The 26764-nt window shown below is 39.3% G+C and overlaps 1 protein-coding gene across 5 annotated transcripts in view; it reads right to left on the minus strand.

Moving 5' to 3' along the window:
- Window positions 1-1783: 1783 nt before the first annotated feature.
- ADHFE1 (alcohol dehydrogenase iron containing 1) overlaps window positions 1784-26764 on the minus strand; it is a 30460-nt gene continuing 5479 nt past the window's right edge. For 3 of the 5 annotated variants that reach the window (XM_036886231.2, XM_036886233.2, XM_036886234.2), the window contains exons 2-14: window positions 25443-25480; window positions 23564-23610; window positions 22278-22331; window positions 21942-22096; window positions 21612-21808; window positions 20001-20078; window positions 18680-18785; window positions 16809-16961; window positions 14935-15033; window positions 12299-12377; window positions 12029-12125; window positions 9270-9427; window positions 1784-2720 (exon numbers count right to left, since the gene is read on the minus strand). In XM_036886231.2, the coding sequence (XP_036742126.2) occupies window positions 2637-2720; window positions 9270-9427; window positions 12029-12125; window positions 12299-12377; window positions 14935-15033; window positions 16809-16961; window positions 18680-18785; window positions 20001-20078; window positions 21612-21808; window positions 21942-22096; window positions 22278-22331; window positions 23564-23610; window positions 25443-25480 (1345 nt within the window). In that variant the 3' untranslated portion in view covers window positions 1784-2636. The remainder of the gene's footprint in view (window positions 2721-9269; window positions 9428-12028; window positions 12126-12298; window positions 12378-14934; window positions 15034-16808; window positions 16962-18679; window positions 18786-20000; window positions 20079-21611; window positions 21809-21941; window positions 22097-22277; window positions 22332-23563; window positions 23611-25442; window positions 25481-26764) is intronic. The other 2 variants (XM_036886235.2, XM_036886236.2) reach the window with 1 other exon arrangement.

A 26764-nucleotide genomic window follows, 5' to 3' on the forward strand; every position in this document is an offset into this window, starting at 1 on the left:
TCTATGAAGACAATGTCAAGCTCAATACAGCCCTCCCTGTGCACAGAGAAGGGACAGGAGTGCAGAAGGAGTCAGCTATTTATTGTGGCACTTGCCAAAAATCACAGAAACATAACCTCCTTGAAACAAATCAATATTTTGTATCAGGAGATAAATTTGGGATGTACATGTATTTTAAGTGAAAATGCCACCATATATGATGGTTTTATGAAAATAATATTTGACAAACTTTTAAAAACCACTTCTTTTGCCTCAACAAATGAATTAATCCATAGAAATGGAGTTATGACTCCTAAGAACTTTTTGATCTTTTAAAAGAAATCAATAGAAAAAAGTTTGACTTAGAAAAATACACAATTCTTTTCTCAGAAACATCAAAATGTTTGGTTTATAGAAATGGGCCTAATCTCTTATCTCATACTTTTTAAATATCTGGGAAGAAACATACCTTTTTCATATTCTCAAATTGTAAGGGTCAAAATGATGGATATTAAGATAAAAGACATGAAAGATTCCTGAATCTGTTTCTTCATGCTTGACCTTTAAATCCTTCCTCTACAGAGTCATTATCAGTATGAATACCACACGTTCTTCCTGGTGAGTCACATTTAGGCATCTGGCTACTGGTGGTAAAGGCACTGAACATTTAAGAGAGAGAATGCATTTTTATATCTCAAATTATTTTACATTAAATGTCCCAAACTCAAAATCCCACACTGAGGATTAGGTAATACATAAAATCTAGTTATAGCATTTTCAAGCTGGATGAGGACTTGGTTGAATAACCTAAGACTCAGACAGACCAAGGAACTAGAGCAGAACCCAGGGATTTTACCTGATGGTGTTCTAATGATGCCACATCACCTCGTAGAATATTTACATGAATTCTAGGACTTTTTTGGGTGTGTGTATGGGAGAGACACAGATATCCTTTTGTTATGCCAAATGTATTTTGTGATTTTCATTAGGGCCCTTGGTATAAAGAATCTGAATGTTCTGTAAGAATTAAAACTATACCTTACTGATGCCATTTCTAAGAAAAAATATATATACATATATAGCTATCTATAATATATATATTAATGGACATATGACTCATTTTTAACAGTAGCTGTCTTTTGGGTGATGCAATATGAAGAAATATTTTCTTTTGTGTTTGTCTTTGCACTACCAGTTTTTTGTACTGAACATATTTTGTTTGTAATTAGATAAAACTCCCAATAAAATTATTTAAATGTTATTAAAAAGATCTCAAGGAAAGAAAGATCTTTATGTAGAGAAAATGGGCCTGGGCAGGCTGAATGGCCAAGGAAGGCCCTTCTTATCCATTAAAAAAAAAATCCTGATGTAATTATATATGGTACTCCTTTGATTAAACCTTTAATTCAATTTAGAACAGGAATAAATCCATAAGTACCCTGAGATCTAGACTCCTGAAGCTTGAGTAGGCAAACCTAGTGTGGTAGCTACAGTGAGGAAAATAAGCCGTAGAAGCTTCTGCAGGATGGGATAATGGTACAGATGATCATGCTGCTTACATTGTACCTGTTAGGCTGAAGTCTGTAAACTACAACAATGCTTGCTTTTTGAATTGATTTATTCTGAGTGCCAAAGATGTTTTTCCAAAGAGGAAATTACCAGGTAGGATGTTAGTGTTTTTCTCAACAGGACAATTTGTTCACCAGAGAATCAGTCTCTAATATTTTACCCTTTTGGATTTGTTTTTACCTTAAACTATTATTAGTTCCTAGTATTTTTATAAAATGAGATGAATCTGACCTAAAACAGTAAAGTGAATATTTTTATTTCTTTTCTCTCTCCCTTCTAAAATTAGAAAGTGTATATTGTTAGAAAACAATACAGATGTTTATGAAATAAAAAGAGAAACTATGAACATTTTCTTTTAATTCTGTATACCCTAAACTCCATATCTCCAGTGGTAACTATCTCCAGTGGTAACTTTTAATATTTTGATGTTAAAATATTCTCTTCTTTTCTCTTCTATATAGACGTATGTATATATGTAATTGAAAAAGTAAAAATCAGACCATATTAATATATAATTCTTTGGCAAGATACTTTTTTCCAATTTTGCAGTATCATGGACATATTTCCAATATATTTATCTCATTCTTACTGATGGCACTATAGCATTCCATTATTTAATATAGTATGATTTATCTATATGCTATTAATAAATATTTAGATTCTTTCACATTTTTTATAATTAGAAAACAGTGCTGCCAGAAATATCCTTGACATATTTCTTGTGCTAGTATTTCTGTAGGATAAGTTTCTAGATTGGACATAGAATATATACATTTACCTTTTTGATAAATACTGAATTTTTACCCATTTGATAAATGGAGCAGTGGCAGTCTGTGAGGTTTGGGGAAGGAACACGGACTCCTGAGGTCTGGCCCAATGTCGCACATAGTGGAGATTTGTCCAGCCTATTTTATGGAAATAGCTTGACTTTGAGCATCAAGGAATCTTCTGCAGGATAAATTTATATCACATTCAAACTGCAAACAGGCAAATTACATGTGGAGATGAAAAGACAAAGCTCTGGCTAGATTAACTTCTGTTTTCAGAACTATGGTGGCCAATGGTAATTCTTTCAGTGAAAATGAAAATTAATACAGTTTCATTGAAGCTTCAAACAGAGCAGACAGATCCTCTTCTGACTGAGGGCATGGTGCAAGCTTGGTGACCCTTTCCTGAAACAGTAAACAAAGGGTGTTACGCAGGACTTTGAAAAGACAGTCTGTAAAAGCTACTAGGTTATGTAATTAACTGGGTCATAGGAAACAACGACTTGATAATAGTTATATCTTTAAAAGTCAAATTTCTTGTTTGCTTTGTAGTAGCTGATCTCCAACTCAGAAGTATATCAAGAGACACCTTTTTCCCGCCAAACGTTCAAAAGCCATTGTCCTTGCCGTATGCCCTTGTAAAAGCCTTCTGCCCACATGTAAAGATCCAACCAACCTTGGGAAAAATACCTTCTACGGTGAGTGACCAAACCATGCTGGTCATCAGCCTCTGCCAGTTTCTCTGTGTGGGGAGCACTGTCCCAGGAACGGCATGTGCTGCCAGGGAAAATCAAACCCGGCCACTCTTGACTTCAAAGACTATATTTTGCAACCTGGACTTAAGGTACATTCATTAGGGGATTAACTTTCTGGCTAAGGGCAAAAAGTGACTCCTTTTTAAATATTAACTAAGGTTTAATCTCTACCTTCCCAAACAAATTCAGTGGTCTGCTTAATTTCTCCAATGATTATTACATCGAGTTGGCAAAGAGACACAGCACGTGCTATTGCTAGTTAGACTTCCATCAGTGGCTCCTTGATCCCTCCCTCTGGGACAGGGGATCCAAAGATATTATAATGACTACCCTGTGTCCAAATGTCTGGGCCTAAACGAAATTAAGATGTGCCAGTTTTTTGGTTTCTTTTTCATGGGTGTTTCTGTTTTCCTGTGATAAGCTTGTCTGGGAGTATACCTGGTGGAAGAGGCAGCTCTGTGAGCACAGGGCTGTTTTCATTCTCTGATCAACACCTGCCAGAGGGCTTGACACACAGTACACAGGTTCTTGTTGAATTAATGAATATGGTGGTGGTGGTGGGATGTTGGCATCTCAAAATTCACATGCGCGAGACGGAACTCTGACTCTCCCTCCCTCCCCACATTTCCTCATCTCAGAAATGACACCCAGTCACACAGGCGAAAACATAGGAGTCATCCTTGATTCCTCTTACTTCCCTACAAGTTCAATCCAGCAGCAAGTCTTGTCAATTCTACCTCCAAATAAATCCCAAATCCGACCACTCCTCCCCTCCTGTTCCTTCACAACCCAAGTCTAAGTCACGTTCACACTTCTCTCTGTCCAACCTGAAAGGTCTCTCTTCAAAGTCTAGTTTCCACTTTTGCTCCACTCTCGCCCCCTAGAGGTCATTTTTCCCACAGCAGCCAGAGCGAGTTTTTTCCCAGTATCAATCTACTCATGACATTTCCTGGCTTCAGGCTCTCCGATGACTTCCCACTGCACATAGAACAAGACCATGGCCTCTGGCGCCACCCTCATCTGACGGCTACTCACAATAGCTCGGCTCTTCTCCCAACTGTCCCTTTTCAGTAGCTTGAAAATAGTCATCTTCCCCATCTCAGGGTGAAAGGCCTTTCCCCTCTGCCAGGAACGCTTCTCCTAGATCTTAATGTGGCTGCCTCCATCTGCAGTCAGAGGGCTTCTCTGACCACCCTTGCTGAAGTTCCCTTCACACTGGTCCCTGTGAAATCATTCTTCATCTCATTACCTAGGTTTCCCTTCATACTACTAATCATTATTTGAAATGATTTCATTTGTATCTTACTTATAGATTTGATAGATGTCTGTTGTCTGTTTCCTCTCACTAGAATGTAAGCTCCACAAGGGAGGGAAGAGACTTAATTGTCCTCACTATATCCCATACAATGTACGGCATATAGTAGGACCTCAACAAGTCTTTTTCAGGTAAAAGGAAGAATGAAAAGATAGAAGGATGTATACAAAAATTAACTTAAAATGGGCCTAAATATAAAGACCTGAATGTAAGAGCTAAAATTTTAAAACTCTTAGAAGACAATGGGAAAATCTTCATGACATTGGCTTTGGCAATGATTTCTTGTATATGACACCAAAAGCACAAAGCATAAAAGAAAAAAATAGATAATTGGACTACATCAAAATTAGAAACTTTTATGGATCAAAGGAGACTAACAAGAGAGTGAAACAACACTTTATAGAATGGGAAAATTATTTGCATATCATATATCTGATAAGGGATTAATATTCAGAATAATTACTACAACTCAACAACAAAAAAACCCAAAACAACACAACTCAAAAATTGCCAAAGGACTTAAATAGCTATTTCTCCAAATAAGATATATATATGCAGCTAATAAGCACATGAAAAAGATGCTCAATATTATCAGTCATTGACAAAATGCAAATCAAAACCACAATGAGTTACCACAATGAATTACCAGGAAAATAAGTGTTGGTAAAGATGTGGAGAAATTGGAGCCCTCATGCATGTTGATGGGAATGTAAAATGGTGCAGCCTCTATGGAAAAGTCTGACAGTTCCTCAACAAGTTAAATATTGAATTACCTGTGGTCCAGCAATTGTATTTCTAGGTATATACTTAAATGAATTGAAAGCAGGGACTAAAACAGGTATTTGTACACCAATGTTCATAGCAGCATTATTCACAAAAGCCAAAAGGTGGAAACAACCCAAGTGTCCATCTGCAGAAGAATGGATAAGCAAAATGTGGTATATCCCTACAATGGAATATTATTTGGCCACAAAAAGGAATGAAATTCTGACATACTGAAGATACTATGCTTAGTAAAGACATTATGCAGACATAAAAGGACAAAGGTTGTATGACTCCACTTAATGAGGTACCTAGAATAGGCAAGTTCATAGAGACAGAGAGTAGAAGACAGGGTACGAGGGAATGGGGGAAGGAGAGAATGGGGAGTTAGTGTTTACCATTGAGCAATGGAGCAGAACTTCTATTTGGGGTGAGTGAAAGTTCTAGAAATGGATAGTACACTGTAAATGTACTTAGTGGCACAGAACTTTATACTTAAAAATGGTTAAAATAATGAATTTTATGTCAGGCATATTTTACCACAATTAAAAATTTAATTGGAAAAAGGAAGAATGGATGGACAGATGGCAGAAGGATGGGGGACAGTGTCAATGAGGATGGGTGGAGCCAAGGTGGCATTTAGACACTAAAGAATTTTGAAAATCCATAGCAAGGTAGACTTGTTCATGGTGACCTATGTATATGTTTTGCGGCCCAAAAAACTGAAGTTCAGCATTTTGCTATTGCCAGAGATTACTGCCACATTATTCTGTTTATAACAGGAGAGAGTCTTGTATGATGATCTCAAAGGCCCTTGAAGTGATCCTGTTCATCTCTGGTGAAGTGGTTCATGACCCTCAGAAGCACCTCAGGCCAAGCTGATCTGGGGTTCCATTTCACATTTATCACCCCCAACAATTGCTTAATTAAATGGGGGCAAGGACATATAGTTTGTGACATATCCCCACACACCTCATGTATGCCATATAAAAGCTAAACTCAGAATTAAGTCGTGTTCAGTAGTGGGCTATTATTTATGGACATGCAAGACTGAAGGAGAACCGATTAACGTGTGCACTGAACTAAATCCAGACTACTACTTTTAGCACATTCATAAAATAACAACATTTCAGCTGGCCTGTCTGCCAGGGAGTGGAAGTCCTCATTTTGGTAGACAACTCTCCTTAGTAATGAAATGTTTTGATTTGAAATGTAAATGTTTCTTTCCAGAGGTTTCAGAAATCCTGCCTGGAAGATTAATTTATTCTTGCCGGCTCCCTTTTCAGCCTGGCTATGGCGGTTGGAAGCCTCTGCACACAGGGCTGCTATTTGCTGCCACCAGTATGGGCTGTGGTGTTTGGGCAAGAATACTGGCCTGGTTGTTCCAGAGAAAACCGATCCCTTGTTGCTGAACATAAAAGAAGCTTTATCAAATGTCGACTACACGAAACCATTCTGTCAATGTTCTTTGCAGGAGCCAGGATATCCCTCTCACTGCCTTAAAGCCTGTAGATATTAATAAGTGGAGATTAGTCTGCCATATGTATAAAATTCTGAAGTTGCCATAGCATTCCTATAAAATGTTCACTCCTGCCAAAAAAAACAAAGAACCCCACAGTAGTTCTTCATCTGCAAACAGACAAGCCTATTTCTAAGATTCCTTCTGAAGTCCTGTGAATCAGTCTCTTTCTCTACCTCTCTTATAATCTCTCCCAGCAGCTCCCCCCATACTTATCTATCATCTCATATTGACTCCAGCATGTAACTAGTGCTGATTAATTGAAATTAACTATGTTTTTCCCATTCATGAAAACACATTCAAGGTAAAAAAAAAGGCAGCATACGTGTTGGTGTGGCTTTATGAATACAACTTGAGGAAGTCCTGACTTCCTACTTTATAGACACAGCTTATATTCAGAAGAGCCAATATACCTTGCATCTTTGGTGAAACTGAGAAATCAGTTTTTGTCTAATTAAAGTTTTGCTCTCTGTGATTTTCCAGTATGACGTGTGCAAAGAGGCATTTGGAATGATCCTTAATTAATTTGCTATTTTAGAGGATGCTCTCAAATGTTAGACTGGGACTGTTACTGTCTGGGATAGCTTGTGAAAGTGAAAGTCTGAGTACAGTAGAAGTAAAACAGAAGCACTTGCCAATATGTACTGGGGGCTTGAAGATACACTGCCACCAGCAATTATACAGCTGAGAACATCATACAATTTCATCTGAAAATCATGGATGCCAGTCTTGCAAGTCAAATTCCTGAACACTTTTCTGGGTGAAACAAGCAGAATGTTTCAGAGGACCTCTTACAGAATGGACACTTTCACCAGGACCATGCTGTAAGAGCCAGAGGCTAAGCTGTGGTGGACTACTTGGTCTCTGGGTCCCTGGACAGGCTTTCGTGGCTCCTTATCATTGGATGAGTTCTATAAAGTCTAAGGAAACTTAGACTTTCAGCCACCATTCAGCCATTAAGCTCACCTAGACAGAATACTGGAGAGGCCTCAGGTATGTGTTCATTTAACATGTTTACTAGCCCCTTTGAGGTGCAATAGAGGATGGATGAGGAGAACAATCAGGTTCCTGCATTCATGGAGCTTATAGCCTAGTAGGTTTGGATAAAATAAATGTGATGGTTGTATTTTTTTGGCTGTTTTAGTCCCTTGGATTTGTGGATTAGAACTAATGGTTTATGAGTTAGTCTAGGGGCTCTACTGTATTTTGAGGCTCGTTTTTTTTCACATTCGTATACATTTTCAGATGAAACTGAGTCAACTAGACCTGAGTCTAAATCAGGGAAGCTGGTGGCCCATGGGCCATGTTTAGTTTGCACATTGGGAAATCAGGGAATTCAATACAAACATCCAGGTTGCTGAGTTTTCTTAAAAATTAGGAGTTCTACCAACACGGGGACCTGACTTTCTGCTTAGAAATAATAAATTGTGTCTGAAAAGGGGTTTATAGAATGAGCTGGATCATGTGCTCTCCAGTTTGCCAAAATCCCTACTACTCCCTGTTGTTTTAAATTTCTTTGTTCATTGCTATTACCTGCTGGGCTCCTGAGGACTTACTTGTAAGTCGGTGAACCCACTCCATGCAAACATTATCTTATGTGAGCGATAAGGTATTCAAAATTCTAAGCACTTGCTAAGAGGAGAAGAAGCTAGTGTGAGGCCCTTGCTTCACTGGAGTGGGGTGAGGGCAAAGTTCCATTGCTTGTGGTGAGCAGGGTGCTGTGCAAATGGCTATTCCTGCTGTTTACTCTGTCCTAATGTCAGGGATAGATCCATGAATGCTTCAACTTTGGGCAGAAGTGTCTTCTCCTCATAGTGCTTAAGTGATCCATAACTTTCCTTTTTGGACAGGAGGACTAAGTGAGTGCTCTGAGCATGTGTGTATCGGGTGGTCTATTTTGTGGTGAATTTCAGGGAACAGGGTGTTGGCTTATTATGATGTGATGCTATAGCACCAGGGTATCTAAATGGAAGAGAGGTCAAATGGGGACTAATCCCTCTTTATGAGAACCTTGGGAGGGGAAACTGTACATCTAGTATGACTCTACCAAGTGAAGGATGGCAGTGCAGTTTAAGTTCTTTAGGGACATTTAAATAAATGAAACGAGACTCAAAGAGACACAGATATGTATCCATATGTATATGAATAAAATATAAAGTCTCCTGAATATATTAAAAAGTGATTTTGTAATAGTCTTAATTTAAAGGCCATGTTTAGTTTTCACAAAGTAGTAGGAATTTGTAACTCTTTATAGTGGAAAATAATATTAGTGGCCTTTCTGGAACACCTTCACATAGTTTTACAGGGGACTCTTAAAAAGGCAGAAATGGAGAAAAGGGGAATAATTCTGCCATACCTCAAGATAAATTGGTTGTTTTGCCTTGAATTTTTATAAAGGATCCTTTCAGCTGCATTGTAAAAGTTTCACACAGCCACAGTTTTATGGAAGAATATAAAGGTGAGGGAGTCTTTGTATTCACACCCCATGGGTATGGGGCACTTGAGAGCTGCTGGAGGGCCCCTGGGCTTTCATCTGCCCAGTGGACCTTGGCTATCCGGCAGCTTTGCGCTACTCAGGGCAGAGGACACTCGGCGTCTCTTACCTGGGGCAGCGTTCCTCTCACTAACGTGGGGATGTCAGCCTTGGAGTAACCAACGGCAGCTAGGCCATCATCAACATCCAGATCGAATAAGAATTTCCGGAGCGTGTCTGCCAAAACAGGCCCAGCATCTGGGATCCTGGCACTGCGGGTATCGGCTCCTGGAAGACACACAGCACTGACTGGAGAGGGAGAGGAGGGTGGCCCTGGGTGTAATCCAGTCATAGCTGACTATACAGCCTGCTGCTGGCTTCCTAACACTGAGGGTAAGGGCACAGCTGTGCCTCCACATGGAGGCCGTCTAGCAGTCACCCCGCAGAGGACAGATGGGCCAGGCTGCCTGTGGACTCTCAAGAGCCTCTGCAGAGAAGTCAGCTGGGGCGGCTAACCTGGCTCTCACATTCCCAGTGAGTTGCGCACACCTTGTGCGGTGAGAAGAGAAACAGAGCCAAGAAAAGGGGCACAAGGAGACAAGAAAGAGGGATAGTATTTGATGAGGAGGATGGAGCCTTTGTAGGAGAAAACACAGCTTTTGTAATGGTCAAGGCTCGGAGTTTGCTGACCTCTAGAGTTGTATGCATTCAATGTCTTTTCTCACAGTAATGTTTTAGGAAAACACAAACCCTCTGTAAACACCTTGTAAGACAAGGATATATATATATATATAAAGAAATTCCAACATTAACTTCCAAAAAGAAGGAAAATGACAAAAATGGATTATATTATATGTGGCTGGGAAAAGACATATATAGCTACAAAACTTGTTTTGGACTCTGTTATCAAAGGCAGGGCAGGATCCTCTAAATAAATATTACAGAACCAGTCAGGCAGAACTAAGAACATATGAAGACTCTCAGAAAATAGCATTTAATAGATAGATAATGATGATAATTGGTGAAGGAGAAAGGTTGCCAAGGGTTGGAGATTTGTGAGGGCAGAATTTGAACATAATCAATAATTAATATACAGAATCATAGAGACATCAATATGGAAGAGCCAACAGGTTCTGCCCTCAGGCAAGGTAGCTCTGAGAGTTCCCAGAGGAAGGGAACTGATCCCAAACCCTCAGCACTCCTGCCCCCAGCCTATTCTAGTTGAACTAATCCACTGCCAGGAAGTGAAGCACTCTAAAAATGTAATGTAGCATTATTTATTACCCAAAATGCCTCATGCTATTGTCCAAGTGCACTTTCTCTGTATTGTTCAAAAGGAGATTAGAATGTATTGTTCACCTCCTGAATAATACTGAAGCACATGATTAAATCAGTTTTAATCTTTCTCTTTTATTACAGTGAGAACTATTTAAGCAATCCAAGAAAAGGTATAAATAGAACCAGATACAGGGCTAGTTGGATGAGCAGATGGAGGAAGGTAAACCTTGCCTGACAAGACCAGTCTGTATGGCAGTAAAATATGGATTAGGTGCAGAAGAGAACATGATACAAGGTTTATGAGGTTTTTATGTTCCGGGGATTGCTGCTATAAAACACACCATCAAAACCTCTGGGTTTTTCTATGAACTGTTTAGAAAAAAAGAGAGGGAAGAGAGGGTAGGAAAGAGAATACATTGGTATAAAGCTAAGCGAATCTAAGATTACATATGGAACCAAAATATTTAATGGCTAAGTATGGAATAATATTAAACAAAATTTCCTATGCAAGAAGGAAGAATCAATGGGTTCTTCCAGCCTGAGTTTTGCTTAACAGGAATTGCATTCTCATTAATTTAGTTGATTGCCTGGAATGTTAGCTTTAAGTTCTTGAAGATTTTCCCATTTACCATACATCCAGCTTCCTATTTACACTGCCTACTCTGAATCCAAACAAACGGATGAACAACATCCTCTCGTTTCCCACTCTGAAATGGAAAGGGACGCCAGATCTTTGGTAAAGTCGCCTCCGTATTTCCCGCAGCACACGCTGGAAATCAAGCCCCCTGCACCTCTTCCCTGCCCTGGGCTTCTTTCATTAACATTCCAGCACAGCTCCTGGAACTCTGCGAGAGCACAGACATCAGAGAGTGAGAGGGCCAGAGGTGAAGCAGCACACGCAGAAGGATGTCTGTGGTCATTTCTACCTTCCTGGAAATAATCTTTCCAACGGCTGGAGCTAGAAGAGTATAATGAACTTTTCTTTTCAGCCTTTCCCTTCCTACCCTAAATGCAAGTAAGGGAATAGATGTTTTGAAAGTGAATCAAATATTCAAGTCTACTTACAAGAGTTCTTGTCTTAGAAAAATACCAAAATTTGACTTAGCACTAAAGCTATCCTAAGGAGAACTTATTTCTTGAAAGATTCTAAAGGCACCATGGGCATCTTGTTATAAACATTATTTATTTTACAGAGCAGCAAACAAATTCTTCTTATAAAATGTCTAGTTTTTTAGATTCTCTATAATTGGGAATTTACTGTTACTTCCTGTTTTAGACTTTTTTATTAGCTATTAAACACAGCAAAAGCCATTTATAACATAACAGTATGTGAAGAGTTTTACTTTCCTTGAGGATGAGAACAGTAGAAATAATATTACTACAAACTCAACATAGTGATATTTGGTTCCATTTCATTGTTAATTGACTATTAGAAGCAAAATCACAGAAATTTAGTCCTAGATAGGACTTTTTGAGCAGGTCACTGACATTTATTATTAAACTCTCTCAAAGCAACATTTATGGGTATCGCCCTTTATGGTTTATCTTCAGAAGCAACCCTAGGAAATCTCCATGAATGTGGGTCAGAGCTTTATGAGTAATGGTTTATACCCAGTATTTCTGCTGTCTCCAGGTGCCGCTCAGGAGATGTCTGTGCCGTGAAAGTGAACACTGCTGGAGAGGTGAGCACCACAGAAAGGCCATGAGGCTGGAGAGAAAAGAAATGCAGTGACTGGTGGGGCAAAGCTGGTCTTTAGCTTGCATATTCTAGATATTAAATTGCTCTACCCTGTACTCCAAGCAATCCAGAATTGACAAATACACTTACAACAGTTGCAAGAAATACAAGGTTTAATTAAAGAATATGTGATGATTATTTACCACCAGTGGGTGATCCACATTATAATCCTTTGCTTTGTATGTCTTCACTAAGCCTGAAATTGGGTAAGACATCCCATGGCTAGAAGAGAAAGAAAGTCCATATGTTGACATGCAGGTGTGAGAAATTCAACAACACAAAGATACTCTTATGGCAGATCGTCCTTCGCAGTCTCTTGACAGTATCATAACCTCACAAAGTTACATGTCCTGTTTTCTTTGATACAAGAATGTATTATTATGCATTCGACATTTGGGTTACTATTAATGAAAACCTGAAATGTTCAAATTCAAATGCTCATAGAATTGTATGCTGTTAAAAAATGTCGACACAGAATTCGCTCCTTATGATCTTGGAGAAATCGAGGATTCACTTTGAAGTTTCTTCAGTAAGCTCCAGGGTATGTGCTTTCTCTTTTGCTCTGCACTGCCTTGGCGGTGTGCTTCTGCACAAGCTGACAGTGTCAGTGGGAGTTTTACAAGCTAAGATATGCTATGCTAGACATGCAAGCTTGACCTGCCAGTGATCTATCCTGTCAAAGATTGGTACATCCTTTTCAATGTTACATACTGATGGAGCTGGATCATAAATGATTATTCTAGCCTGAAAGGCTACCAAGAAAGGGTACCATGATTTTTGTTACTGGGTTTTGTTTGTTTTGTCTTAACGGAAAAATTCTTGATATCCTCTTGAATTCTTAGTGAACAAACAGGACAGTATTATAATTTTCTAGGTGACCCAGAAGATGTACGTTGTGTGAAGTTAATGTATTCACAATTAATTTGTTGAAAACGAAATGCATGGTCTGTAACTCTTTTAATGTGGGTTATTAGATAACTTTGTGCTTATTCACCAAAATATTTACATTTCATAGAAAGATGAATTACTCTGGTGGACTATATGATTATCTATCCACAAGGCAGATGGGAAGCTATCAGTTCTCTGAATTATGGGCATTTAGAAATGTGCTTTATCTTTCTCAGACTCCATAGTATTTGGGAAATTATTACTTAGTGTCCTTTCATGATGTGAAAGGGTTCATGTAGCTTTCAAAAGTACCTTTCTAACAATATCCAATATTTTAGTTTGATTTCTTTAACAATTGCATCTGTTCTTTATAAAAAAGTAAAAATGATCTGTAATCTCATTTCCTCAAGATAACCATTATGGATTATTTCCTTCTTGTCTTTTTATGTATATCTTTAATTTATGATAATATTGTCCATACAGTTTTAAACATTACTTTGGTACTTAATATTCCATGTGAACATTTTTCCATACCATTTTCTAGTCTTCTAAAACATTTTTAATAGCTTTATTTTATTCTTTAAATACTACACTTTAGTAACCATTCCCAAACTATTGAAAATTTAGTTTGGCTCCAAAATTTTCAATTATAAATAACACTTAGGTGAATAACCTTATAACTAAGTTCTTTGATCATATCATGATTATTCCTTTAGGTTACATTCCTAGAAGTAAAATTAGTGGGCCAAAGGGTATAAGCACACATTTTTCAAGCTTTGGGTAAATTCTGCTCACTTGCTTTTTGGAAAGGTGGTGCTGGACTGTGCTCTCCTCAGCAGCAGAGTTGCAGGGTGACCATTTCATTGCACTGCCCCTGGCAAAGCCTCTTCTTAATTCCCAGTGCTCAATGATATTCAATTTTAAGGCTACATGTCAATGAAGTTTTGATCAAACACATTAATTCTGGACTACTGACAAAGACTTTGATCTCTTTCTCTTCATGAGACATTTGGAAAAAAAATTTGGAAAAATTTGAAGTTTTAAAAATTTATGACATGTGGTAAAGCTGTGGAGAAATCAGAACCCTTATCCACTGCTGGTGGGAATGGAAAATGGCACGGCTGCTGTGGAAAACAGTCTAGTAGTGCCTCAAAATTTAAACATAGTGTTACCATATGACCCAGCTACACCACAACTAGGTATATACTCAATAGAAAAGAAAACATATGTCCACACTAAAACCTGTACACTAATGTTCATAGTAACACTGTTCATAATAGTCCGAAAGTGGAAACATCCCAATGTCCACCATCTGATGAATGGATAAATAAAAGGTGGTATGTCCATATAATGGAATGTTATTTGACAATAAAAAGGAATGAAATACTGATACAACCATGGATGAACCATGGAAACATTAAGCTAAGGAAGCCAGACATGAAAGACCACATCTTATATGATTTCATTTATATAAAATGCCCAGAATAGGCAAATCTATAGAGATAGAGAGTAGAGTAGTAGCTACTTGGGGGATTGAAGGGCTACAGCTAAATGGTATGGGATTTCTTTACAGGGTGATAAAATATCCTGAAATTGATTGTGGTAATGGTTATACAACTCTGTGAATACACGAAAAACCACTTAATTGTACATTTTAAGTGGGTGAATAAACAGTGTGTGAATTATATCTCAATAAAGCTGACATCAAAAAAAATCTATGACCCAATAAACTACATTTGAATTTAAAAAATATTCTGGGACTCTACATTAAATTTCTTCTCTCTATAGCATATTTAAATCTTACCACCTGTTTTAAATTTTAACACACACACACACACACAAATTAAAAGCAATAGCTTAGGTGATGAAATAAAATATCAAATTTGCTTACCACAGATGAACACCAGCATTTCCAAAACCAATGCCAGCAAAAGCACTTGCCAAGTGCATATTAGATCTTGCTTCAAGATCATCAGGATTTCTGATAGCCCTGTGGATGATATAAATACTTAACAATAGCATATCAACATAGGTATTTCCTACTTAACAAAGAGCCACCTTAGGGAAAGATCTGGGAAAAAAAGAAAGCTACCCAGTAAAAAGAAAAATTAGGCAAGTTATTCAAATGACAGCTTGTCTTCTAAATAAAAATGGAAGGGAAACATATTTTCTCATCAGTGAACTCAGTGAAGGCATAATAAATACACTGTCAGGCTGCTCATGTGATAAAAGTGCCAGGGGAAGCAAATCACTGACCCTTGGACTCTGAGAGCTGCTCTAGAAAAATGCCCGGAGACTCATTCTTCTTCATTTGTCAATGGCCTTGACTGCAGCTGTGAATGGGCTTAGAGTAAACATATAATCAGAAGGCACAAGGCCCAAGCCTGGTGTTTTGAGTCCCTGTCGCCTGGGGCTACTTGCAGGCTACACGCAGCCTGCCCTGCCATCTTTCTTCCTGTGACACTGCCCTAATCAGACCCACTGGGGGCCTCTTTTGGTATCTGTGGGGACTGCATGTTATTGAACACTTATTGTGGAAGTGGGATATTATTGTAGGACGAGCCTTTGCTTGCTCTCTCTGTCCCCAAGGACATTTTTGGAAGAGCAAATTCTCAAAGGTCCTTTTCAGATGCAGCTCAGCCTTTCTGCACACACTGCTCAGAGGCCCTGCCCCAGGGAGGAAGCCCAAGACTGCCAAGGGAACCACTTCTCACTTGCGTTATCATGATTTTGCCTGGAGTAAGGGCTTTTATTATGAGGGCTACAGGCTTTTTTCCTTTCCTTTAGATTGCTTAGGCATTTGTCTCCTTTCCAAAACCTGTTAGTTACTGTTCCCTGAGTAGCCAGATGAAATAGCAGATGACGGAGCTGCCACCTTTCCTCTGTCCATTTTACCCCTCACTGCCCACTGCTGTTCTGCCAAGCCTCCTGTCCCTGTCATACACAATGGCTGACCATTATCTGTATCTGCTTCTACTCAGTCAAAAGCTGCCATGCTTCTGGATGGTCTCTGCAAGCCTGAAATAGTTCTGCGTCCCTTCTCATGCTTGACTATAGGATGTAGCCCAAGTCCCCTCTCAAGGCCAGAGGAGGCACTGTGCTTACATCTAGGCCTGATCAGCAGCGTCCTTCCCCTCCATTATGTGTAAGTACATTATGAGTCTGACTGTATGTGTCTTAGTGCCTGAGGAATCAGCTTGCATCTTTAAGTATATCTTTGCTCTCAGGAGCCTGTTATAGCTGTGTCATTCATAAATCTTTCAAAACTTTTTTGGAAGTCTTTTGTATTTCCTGGGACAGATGAGACTGTATACATTTATTTCTTAAATTTAGTGCATTTTAGTTTGCTCAATAGGTTGATTCTGTGTGCCTTTGGGCAGTGCTTGGATGGGCACAGCCAACCTCTGCCTCTGTGGTTCTTTTTGCCCTTGGAAGCCACATCTCAAAGGACATCTTCCCTCACCCTAGCTTTGGTTTTGAGGTTTTGATGATAAAACCTTTTATCCTCATCCTCTATAAACCAGGGGCTCATTATTCTGTCCCTTTGCAGCCTTACCTTTTCGCAGGGAAGGATACAGTTTTCACTTGTCCTCATGTGGTTCCCTCCCCATCTCCAGGGCTAGCTGGGCCCTGATGCGTCTTTCTTCTGACTGATCTTTGGTGAACAGACTTGTTTAGGATATTTCAGGATCTGGGATGCAGTATTTTATGTGAGGGTAGAATGTGGTGTTTCTATTCTGTTTCTATCCCCTGTGGGTGACGTACCTCTTCAGATACTTAGCAACAATCCGTAGTGCGTGGATGGCCCAAATGTCACTGATCGGGTTGCTGCCCTGGTATGCTGGCCTGGCGATGGGATTTGAAGGGCAGGGGCTCCGCATGTGGTAGGGAAGGGCGGTGTAGGACTCCAGGGCGTGGCTGACAAGAAATACTTAAAATACATAGATTGCAAACATCCTCTTCCTTCTTTTCTCCATTCAGATTACAAACTGTCTTAGAAACTTTGGTAGTCACTCCACTGCAGATATGCTATGTAGCGGTGATAATCACAATATATTCCACTAGTCAGCTTCTTGTCCACAAGTCACTGCTTATTACAGAAATTAACACAGTGAAGTTTATATTAACAGTACTACAGTATTTTTGGCCTGTATGTGTAAGACTACATATGGCCCCTTTCTAATGCAAATTAAGTCTTCATGATGTTGAATTTTTAAACACTTGAATCATGAAGAATAGCACTGAATCTAAAAAGTGATTTCCTCGCAGGATATATTTACCATTTTATACACTGCATTGATCAAAGGTCATATTATCCAAGAAGGGTCATAGTTAACCTAGTGTCCTATTAGGAGTATGGTATTGTGTGTGAGAAGACAGACCCTGGGATCAGTCGCCCATGTGTGAATCCTGGCACTAGACCCTCCTGCTGTGGGCCTGGGGGTGTGTCACTATCTCCCTCTGACTCTAAAATGGGGATAAATAATAGTACATCTTCATGGTGCTTCTGTGAAAAAAATGAGTTGACATATGTAAGGCACTTAGAATAGTACCCAGCACATTGTAAAACTTATAATCCACCATTATTTTTAATTCTTGGCTGAAAAAATAAATCTAATTCCTTTTTCTTACATGCCCTATACTCAGGATTGATTATTTCAGAAACAAAGCTTCAGAGTTTCCTCTACCTGCTGTCCTGCCATCAATTCTAGTTAATCAACTGCAGAAGATGAAAAGGAACATGACCATCTAGATCAATGATGCATTGGGAACACAATATAATATGAACTATTTTTTGTATAAATTATAGTTTTTAGTCCTAGAGGATTTATTCTCTTCCACATGTGAGAAGCAGATACCATCTTTTGAACACAGCACGTACCATGAGGAGGAAACCATCCTGCCATGCCACAGATTTTAAGATATGTTCTGATCTCAGAGATATTAGAATGTGGACGAATGGGCATGTACAAATAGGGCAGATTGGGACTTGCTGAGTGTGAAGTGCCCATGAGACCTCTGTGAGGCCACTGGAATGAATGGCCTGGAGCCCAGGAGCAAGGCCTGTGGTTAGAAACACTGATTAGAGAACCATCAACATATGGCAGCTGAAGCCCAGGGAGCGTGTGGTCTGGCACTGGACAAGTTACCAACATCTCAAAGTCAGTTTTCTTTTTTGTATGGCACAGAGCTGTGGTGAAATGAAGATGTGTTCAGACTGCAGACCTGGTGAGCACAGTCCAGCCCAGGAAAATGTTAGCCCCCTTTCCTGCCCTCTCCCATGTTGCAGCAGCCCGGGGAGCTCCCTGGTCAGTGTGGCCCTAGAGAAGGTGCTGCGGCTCTGAGGTGCTGCACGCCAGCTCCAAATGATCTATCTCCATGCTGTGTCCCTGTGGCTGTAGCTGTAGCTGGGGTGGTCCACCCTGGGCAGCATGTTTGTGGTTCACCTGGACCTCACCTAGTCACCCACCTTTACAACTTTAATATTTTCATCTAGGAAAGGGGATAATGTCCCCCAAAGCTATGGCTACTGTCGAGCTCTAATCAATGAATGCTCAGCAAGTGCTTTCAGCAAGAAAATACTGTCCACAGACCGAGGTACTGAAAAGTGCCCCCCAGGTGGCACTGGTACCTACCAAAGCACATCGAAGCCACTGTTGGCGACCACCCGGTCAGGCATGTGCACGGTGTGCAGAGGATCAATCAGTCCCAGTGTGGGTTTGATGGCTCGGGAAGCAATGCCTAAGACAGGGATTTTCAATAGTGGTATAGGTATGCATACCATTAAAAGAAAAATTAAGTAACTTTAGGAGAACAAATTATCCTACAAAGATAAGATTCATCTTCATGTAGGGAAGCATCAGGGGCAGTGGGAAGATGTTTGGAGTCAAAAATCTGGGTTTTTCAGTAGAGCTAAAGCTCTTTCAGGTTTGCAAGAGCCAAATATGTTCAGCTGTTCCCAGCTCCAGGGCGAGTAACATCATTGGCTATGGTGGGAGTGTTTATGCCACAAAATTGGCAAATGCTACAGATCAGGGCTTATATGCTGATTAAATTCCAGAGAGCTAGTTTATTAGCCCACTGCAGGTTTGGGTCCTTGCTCTGCAACTTACTCTGTGTCTTTGGGCAAGTCATTTAGCCCCTCTGAGTTTTCTGTAAGATTAAACCATAATAACACAGGGCTTCCATCCCTCACAGAGCTGCTCTAGGGATTGCATTAGATAATATGTAAAATTTTTTGAAAAGGGAGAATTAAGTGTTGGTTACTATTATTATCTTTAATAATGTCAAAGGATAGTTAAATTTAATTTAAAAAAGAAGTTACTATAAATGTGTGGTTGAACATCAATTTATTCTGCTACAAAGGCCTGGAAGGATATTGAGCAGACTCAAGGAGAGGGATATTTCTCCCACATTAGCTGGGACAAAGAAGATGGAAAGCAGAACAGTGGTTACTTGGAAATGGGGCTTGGAAGATTGATGGGGAAGGGGCATTAGGGAACTTTCTGAAGTGATGGGAATGTTTTGTACCTTGATTGGGGTGGTGATTATCTGGGTGTATCTATTTGTCAAAAGTCATCAAACCAGACTTTAAAATGTCTGCATTTTATTATATAAAAATCATATCTCAATGAAATTGATTTAAAATGTAAAAAGATATCTGAGAAAGGGAATAACCATTTATCATTGACATATAGTCACTAACTTGGACAGAAAAATGGCCAGTCCAGATTCTTGGCATTTCAATATGCTTTTGTAGGTAATTCTTAAAAAGAAGTTATTAAATTTTTCATATTTTTACATGTACTTGAGAAAAGAAGGAAAATGTATATACACATACTCTTTCCTTAACCCCATAACTCCTTGATTTTTAAATATTAATTAAAGAAAAGGGGGTGTGGTTGAAAGCTAAGAGAGAGAATTAAAAAATTTATTTTTCATGGGTTAAGTTCTTACCAGTTTTTACTTTCAAGTGTTCGTAGTCAAAAATAGCAACTCCTGTAGTTTCACTCCCAGTTCCTGAGGTAGTTGGGACTTGAACAAAATAATTCCAATTTTAATAAAGCATCTCAATAAACGTCAGTGGAGATATTTAATTCAGCTTTAGGAAATAAGGAGCAAAGTGAGAGAAGGAAGCTTTGCTGCTCCTACTGCTTGCTTAAAGTCTGTATATGTATAACTATACACACGTGCATCATACATGTCTGTGACTGCATTAACATGTGTGTATAACAGTATGATGCCTGTCAGCATTAACATGCCAGATTAACATATGTGGCGCCAGTGCCTGCATGAATACACATGCATATTTAACATGTACAATGTCCATGTCTGCAGTAACATGTATAACAGGTGTGTGCACTTTGATGACTATGGGTGAACTGAGTCTGTGTTAACATGCATGTATGATGTCCATGGCTATGTTACACACATGTGTTTTAAACACTTATGTGTGATGTCTATTTCTGTATTAACAATGAGGAGTTCTGGGGACCTGAGACTCCTCTAGCACCAGAGTTTAAGCAGCTGCAGCTGGGTATTCAAATGCTCAGCATCTCTAGCAAGGAAACTCATATTTGCCTCTCTAAAAGACATCTTTATTCCCTTTTGGCAGCAAGCACAGTAATGCTCTGCCTTTCCTCGGCTCTGCGGTTTTGTAGTTCTGTCAAGTTTTTGAACTTTACTAATCACCCTCTGGGTGATGCTGACACAGTTTCACGAGAGGGTTCCATTTGCCAGCCATCAATTATGCTGCTCCCTGCTGATTGCTCATTCATGTCAGAGCAGTTCATCTGCCATCAACTCACTCCTATCCTGTCACAAGGCCTATTCACAATGAGGGCAGAAGAGGGGCTGAAGAGAGAGGACAAAACTTTACACTGATATTTTCCAGTTACCAGTTGGTACATTTTAGCTATACAACTCTAAACAGTAATATGCTAACAGCCATAAAACAGGGGGGAAGAAAAGACTGAAAGATCTCAAGATCTGTGGGGAAGAGACAAGCTATTCTGATTTGGGTTTGCACGTTTGTGCCCCAAACAGCCAAAGAGCAGATGTTGCCCAGGGACACACTGCCATGCTGGCCACATGTCCCAGGGCAGAGACAAAGGCCCAGGTCAGCTGAAGAGCCATTATGTGGAAGAAAGGGTTGAGTCACACCAGAGAAATAATAGTGAATGTTCCCCTTAAACTCCACAGTGGCTGGCAAAATGGGACAAAACAGAGAGGGGTTTAGAAGAAAAACCTGTCAATAGAGGGATCTAATGATATGTAAATTATGATCATCCTCTGGTCCCCCAACTCCACAGAGTGACTTCATAGCTTAAATCTGCAAACTCTCCTACCACTGACCCAAATTGTCTCTATCTGTGCAATAATGAAGATGAGAATTTTAAACATAAATAAATTGCTATGTTTTGATCTCCAAACAAGGTGCTATATTGAAATGAAGAAATCAGAAAGCTTTGGAAATATACGCCCTAAAATTCCTGGCTTGTACCTTTCCCAAGGCCTTTTGCCAAATGCAAAATCAAACAAACAAACAAACAAACAAACAGTCTTTACCTGCAATCAGAGGCTTAAGAGGCACAGACACGGGTTTGCCCTTCCCAATGGGGGCATTGACATAATCTAGGAAATCAGAGTGAGGGCTGGATGCATACAGATTAGCGGCTTTACAAGTATCCATGGTGGAGCCACCACCCACAGCAACGTAGGCATCAAAAGCTCCCTTTTTGGCAAATTCAATAGCTTCCATGAAGCTTGGAGAAGGGAAAATAAAAGTCATTATGTCATATTTTTCAGAAATAAAAATATCAGATGAAGCCTGGGGCAAGTTTTAAGCAACAATAATTTGTGTTGGTTTCCACTTAATTAACAACACTAAAAAGATACCTTCTATCAGTTGGTTCCACCCTCACATTATCATAAACCTTAAAGTTTATGCCATTCTTCACTAGGGAATCCATAACTGTTTGTACAGGAGGGAGCAGGGAGAGGTTCTTGTCTGTCATCAAACAAACATTTTTAGCACCCATGTTTTGTAGGTCCTACAATAGTAAAAATAATTTATAAGTTAGGTTTGATTGCAGTAGCACTGTATAGACTCTTCTGGCAAACTTAACACTGTACATTCCTAAAAATGAAGGACTCAATTGCTGTCAATTTGCACTTGTTTTAAAAGATATGTAACATTTACAGTTGAAGACTGTCAAAGTCTTAAATACTTGCCATTCCTACTTCCTTAGTAACTCCTGCTCCATATCTAATATTTGAAACAGCCATCTGAAAAAAAAAAGGATTTAGATTTAAGACTAGAGAATTGACCATTTCATTTATGGTTCCTTAATGTCTACAGACTAAAGTATATATTTCTTAGCATGGCCTTCCAGATCATGCCCCTTTTCTCCTAGGATTCATCAAAGTTCTTTAAGCTAACCTAACTCCAGTCTCAATGGAATTATTTATCTTTTCCTAAACACATCATAAACTCTCAATTGTTCCCCCAGTTTTAAATGCCTGCCTTCCCTTGCCTCCATACCTACATTAATTCTCTAATTTCTTATTTTCCAATTAAATGTCTCCTCTGTGTATCTTTTTCCCCTTCATTCACTCATCCAACCATTCATCCATCCCTCCAACCATCTGCCCATTCATCCTCCTACCCAACCAAGTTACTGAGTGTCTGCTAAGTTTCAGGCACTGTGCTGGCTCTGGTAATTCAGCTGTGAACAAGAGAAACATGGCTTCATAAAGTTTACAGATGAGAGAAGAGCTTTTACGCTAATGCATGATGGGCCACTTTTGGCCATTTTATGTTTTGTTTGAACCATATTATACTTAAATTTCTTTTTTTAATTTGGCTGATAACTCTGAAAATCAAGAATGAAAAAGCCCAAAGCAACTGTCCAGATTACTCTCTTTCTTGAATAATTGGGCAACTTGGGCCTGCATTCCTGTGCAGCAGCAATCTCGCAGGACTGAGTGCACAGGGCTTGTGCTCTGGTGAAATCAGCCCTGCTTCAAGCAGACCGCTCATGGACCTGTTGTTATCTGTCAGGCCTCTGGTGACATTTTAATTTACAGCTCTTGAACTAGGAAGAGCCAGGATTTGAATGAGTAATTATTTTAATTATAGTATGATAAAAATTCATCAGAATTGATTCTTCCTTTATTTGTGCTTCAAAAGATTACCTGGACCTCTTTTTTTTTTGGGACTGTTAAAATTACAAAACTAAAGAAGATGTAACATATGACATATGTAAGTTGGAAAGTCTGTGTAAACCAGGAATTTGTCTTATTTTAATGGGTGTACAAAAGACAATATTCTGGACATTACTCATGTTATCAGAAAACTTACTTTCCATTATCCTAACAGGGTACTTTGCCCAACCAAATAATGGGATTAGGGAACATCTGTTAATAACAGGTTTCAGATGAGGTGATAATGCATTAACAAAGTACTCAAGGTGGGTTTTTTCAGGTCATTCATTAAAGAATGGATTGATTAAATCTACCTCAAAGGCATAATCTGTTGTTTTCCCAGAAGGTGAAAGTCCAGGAGCTAGAAATGTAAAAATTAGCATCAGAGTAAGCCTCAAAAACAGCAAAGACATTGTAATGTGATGGTAAATTGGTATTCCCACAGAGAACACAGCATCTCTCTTGAAGTCTTACCTAAAATGCATTTTTCATGTTTCATTGTACAAATTAAAATTAAAAGCCTGCATTTTAAGAGAAATTAATACTGACTTGATGCTTATTGTATGAAAACAGTTATTTAAAATATTTTGTCCATTGAAATTAAAACATACTTCTGAAAACTGTGTAAAAATCCTCTAGAAAAAAAATCCTCCTGACTCTAGAGCAGGGTTATTGTCAGAGAACAACTTTTAGTAAATTCATTGATTGAGGAAGTCCTGCTTATACTTCTTAAATTAACTGTGACCGTTGAACTGATTTTTTTCCATGGAGTTTCCATGGAATTAAGATTTTTTTTCTTACTTATCATAATAAGATATTTACATTTTCCAAGGTTATATATGTAAAAAAAAATTAGTTATCTTCATGAAATTTAATTTAAAAACTTTATAAACTGATGTTTCTTTGCAATGTTTCAGGTTTTTGTCATGGCAAAAATGACTTTCTGTCATATTGGAACAAGATGGCCCCACTTAATGAATTTTATCCTTCTTTTTATCTACTTTTTTATCAGTCCTCGTCAGTCTTTAAAAAAGACTGCAAAAACATTCACAGAACAATTTTCACTACCTTTTTTTTTTTTACAGAAAGAGACCACAACTACACAACAATGGACCTTTGGCTCCCTGAGGGCAAGGGTATCCGTAATCAAAATTCTATCTCTTTGATCCCTAACAACTTTAAAGAAATAATCTATTAATCTTATTATTGAAGTTTCAGAGAAGACATAAATCAAATCCTAAAAAACAATGAGATTATCTTTCTTTAAATTATTAATTTTATTTTCCAAATAGGAAATTACTGATTCTTTGTTGAAACTAATTAAAAATTGGAGAAAACCAGCTGAAGACAAAATTCTGGTTAGGTCTATGAGGGCCAAAAAGAGGCTGGACATGCTTCTGTCTAGTAGATGGCCATTAATGACTAGAAGCTTCCCGGCTTTGTCTTAAATGGTGAGGCACATTGCCAGCGGGAGTTACCCTCTATTCTACTCCCTAAAAAGCTTCTCTGTGGGTTTCTGCTTAGGATCCTGTGTGGGCAGGCCCCCTCCTTTCCAGTCTCTCACAATGCTATGTAGATTTGACCTTTCCTTCTAAGAAGTGAAATTAATTTTTGTGTCAGTAATTCATGTGACATTCTGAGGACATGCTGAAGCTACAATGAGCTTCCTGCTGTTCTATGGACAATGGAGTTGGTAAGGATTAAGATATTTGTAGGAATGGAAAACTATGTCATTATTTTTAATTATTAGAATGTTATTTTTTCAAAAATTGATACAAATGAGTTTTGTCTTCAGGAACCACTTTGTTCTTCAGTCTTTCTGTTTTGAGGTATATTAGAACATTCCAAAGATTTCATCTTGATTAATAGTTTGATGAATTCAGACAATTTAAAAATCCTATCTGTGCCACCATTTTTAGCTTTAGCAAATAATTCTATTTAAAATAGAAAAATATTATAAACAGCATTAGGTATATATTTGAGCCAAACACATAATCAGTTGCCTATATTCAACTAACACTGTACAATTAGAACTATAAATTGCCAATTTCAAGTGAAAAGACAACCGTTTTCATCAACCTTCCTCTGACATGCCTTCGTTTTCTCATTTCACTCTTTGCCCAAATGTATGATAAGTGCCAACTGTGGAACTGGAAACTGTGACCAGTTTAAAAACACAAAATGTATTATTACCTTGGGAGTAAGTATGAGAATGGGTCGGGCACTGGCAGCTAGGGGAAAGAAAAAAAAGAAAAAATGTAAAATGAAACTAGAAAACTAAAGGATAAGATGCCTTGAAGTAACTCACATTGCATCCTAGTCTTAAGATGCTAACAAGGTAGCTACTAGCAAACGCTGTGCATAGCAAACCCTAGGAATCACCATGGACAGAAAGTCGACTTGGAGTCTTTCTAGTATTGTAGGATCATCCTTTCATGAATTATTTGAGCAGGTTTTAGTAAATGCCTGCAGGGAGCTGAGATAAGCACTCTGAGGATACAGGTAAGTTTAAGATGGGGGCCCTGGTCTCCGTGAGGTCCCAGCTCCCTCACTAATTTAGGAGCTTTGACCTCGTTGACCCAAGATTAACTGCTCAGGAGCCTCACCTCTCCCACCCGCTTCACCCGGGGAACTTTCCTTGTCTCCAGGTGTTTAATTCTAATTCAAACAGGCTCTGGGCCCGTTCTTCCAAGAAGCCCTGTGGGGCCTGCCGGCCTCCCTGGTCACCACGTGGCGCCTCCCTCCTTTCCCTACCATCCTCAGCGCGCACGGCTGTCCCTTCGCTCTTCGCTGGTCCCTCCCGGTCGCCCGCGCTGCCCAGCGACCCGCACGCGCTCCCCGCTTCCCAGTTCTCACCCCGCTTCTTTACCCTTGGCTCTATTGCCCAGGGTACCTTGTTATATAGTGTGTAACACCCCCACCTCAACCAACGTCCCCATTCAAGTGCGTAATGAAAACATCTGACGGGGAAGATGAGAAAGGAAAAGGGGTGACCTCAATAGTGGTGAAGACCTCAAAAGAAAGGCGGTCAAAACTGCGGTGTGAGTGCCGCCACGATCCAACGCTGCCACCTCGTGGGTAGAGCTGAGAACAGCCAAGAGCTAAGTTTCCAGGAGCATTCGCGCTGGTCTCAACCCTCAGGGGAAATCAAAGCAGGCAAGGTGGGTTTGACTTTTGAGGGCTTTCCCAGCTTTACGCCCTCCATGGAAAAGAAAATGGAGGGAAAGCGGAAAAAAAAAATCCAAACTCAAAGCTTTCCTTTGCATAGGATGGGGGTAGCACATGCATCCTTCCACCCCTGCCCCCACCTCCTTTTATTTTATATTTTTCAGGCTCTGGTCTACCTCAATTCATTATTCCTACTCCTTATTTGTGGTTTGAACCCCATCCCCTCTTGCATTTTAGGACCTCCATCTGTCCTGTGTTTTCTTGTCTTCCCCCTCACCCGATCCTTGTCATCATATTTAAGAATTTCACACCTAAAACTCTCAACTTCTTGTTCACTCCTGCTTGCC

The sequence above is a fragment of the Manis pentadactyla genome, chromosome 3 (genome assembly GCF_030020395.1).
Source record: "Manis pentadactyla isolate mManPen7 chromosome 3, mManPen7.hap1, whole genome shotgun sequence".
NCBI classification, from domain to species: Eukaryota; Metazoa; Chordata; class Mammalia; order Pholidota; family Manidae; genus Manis; species Manis pentadactyla.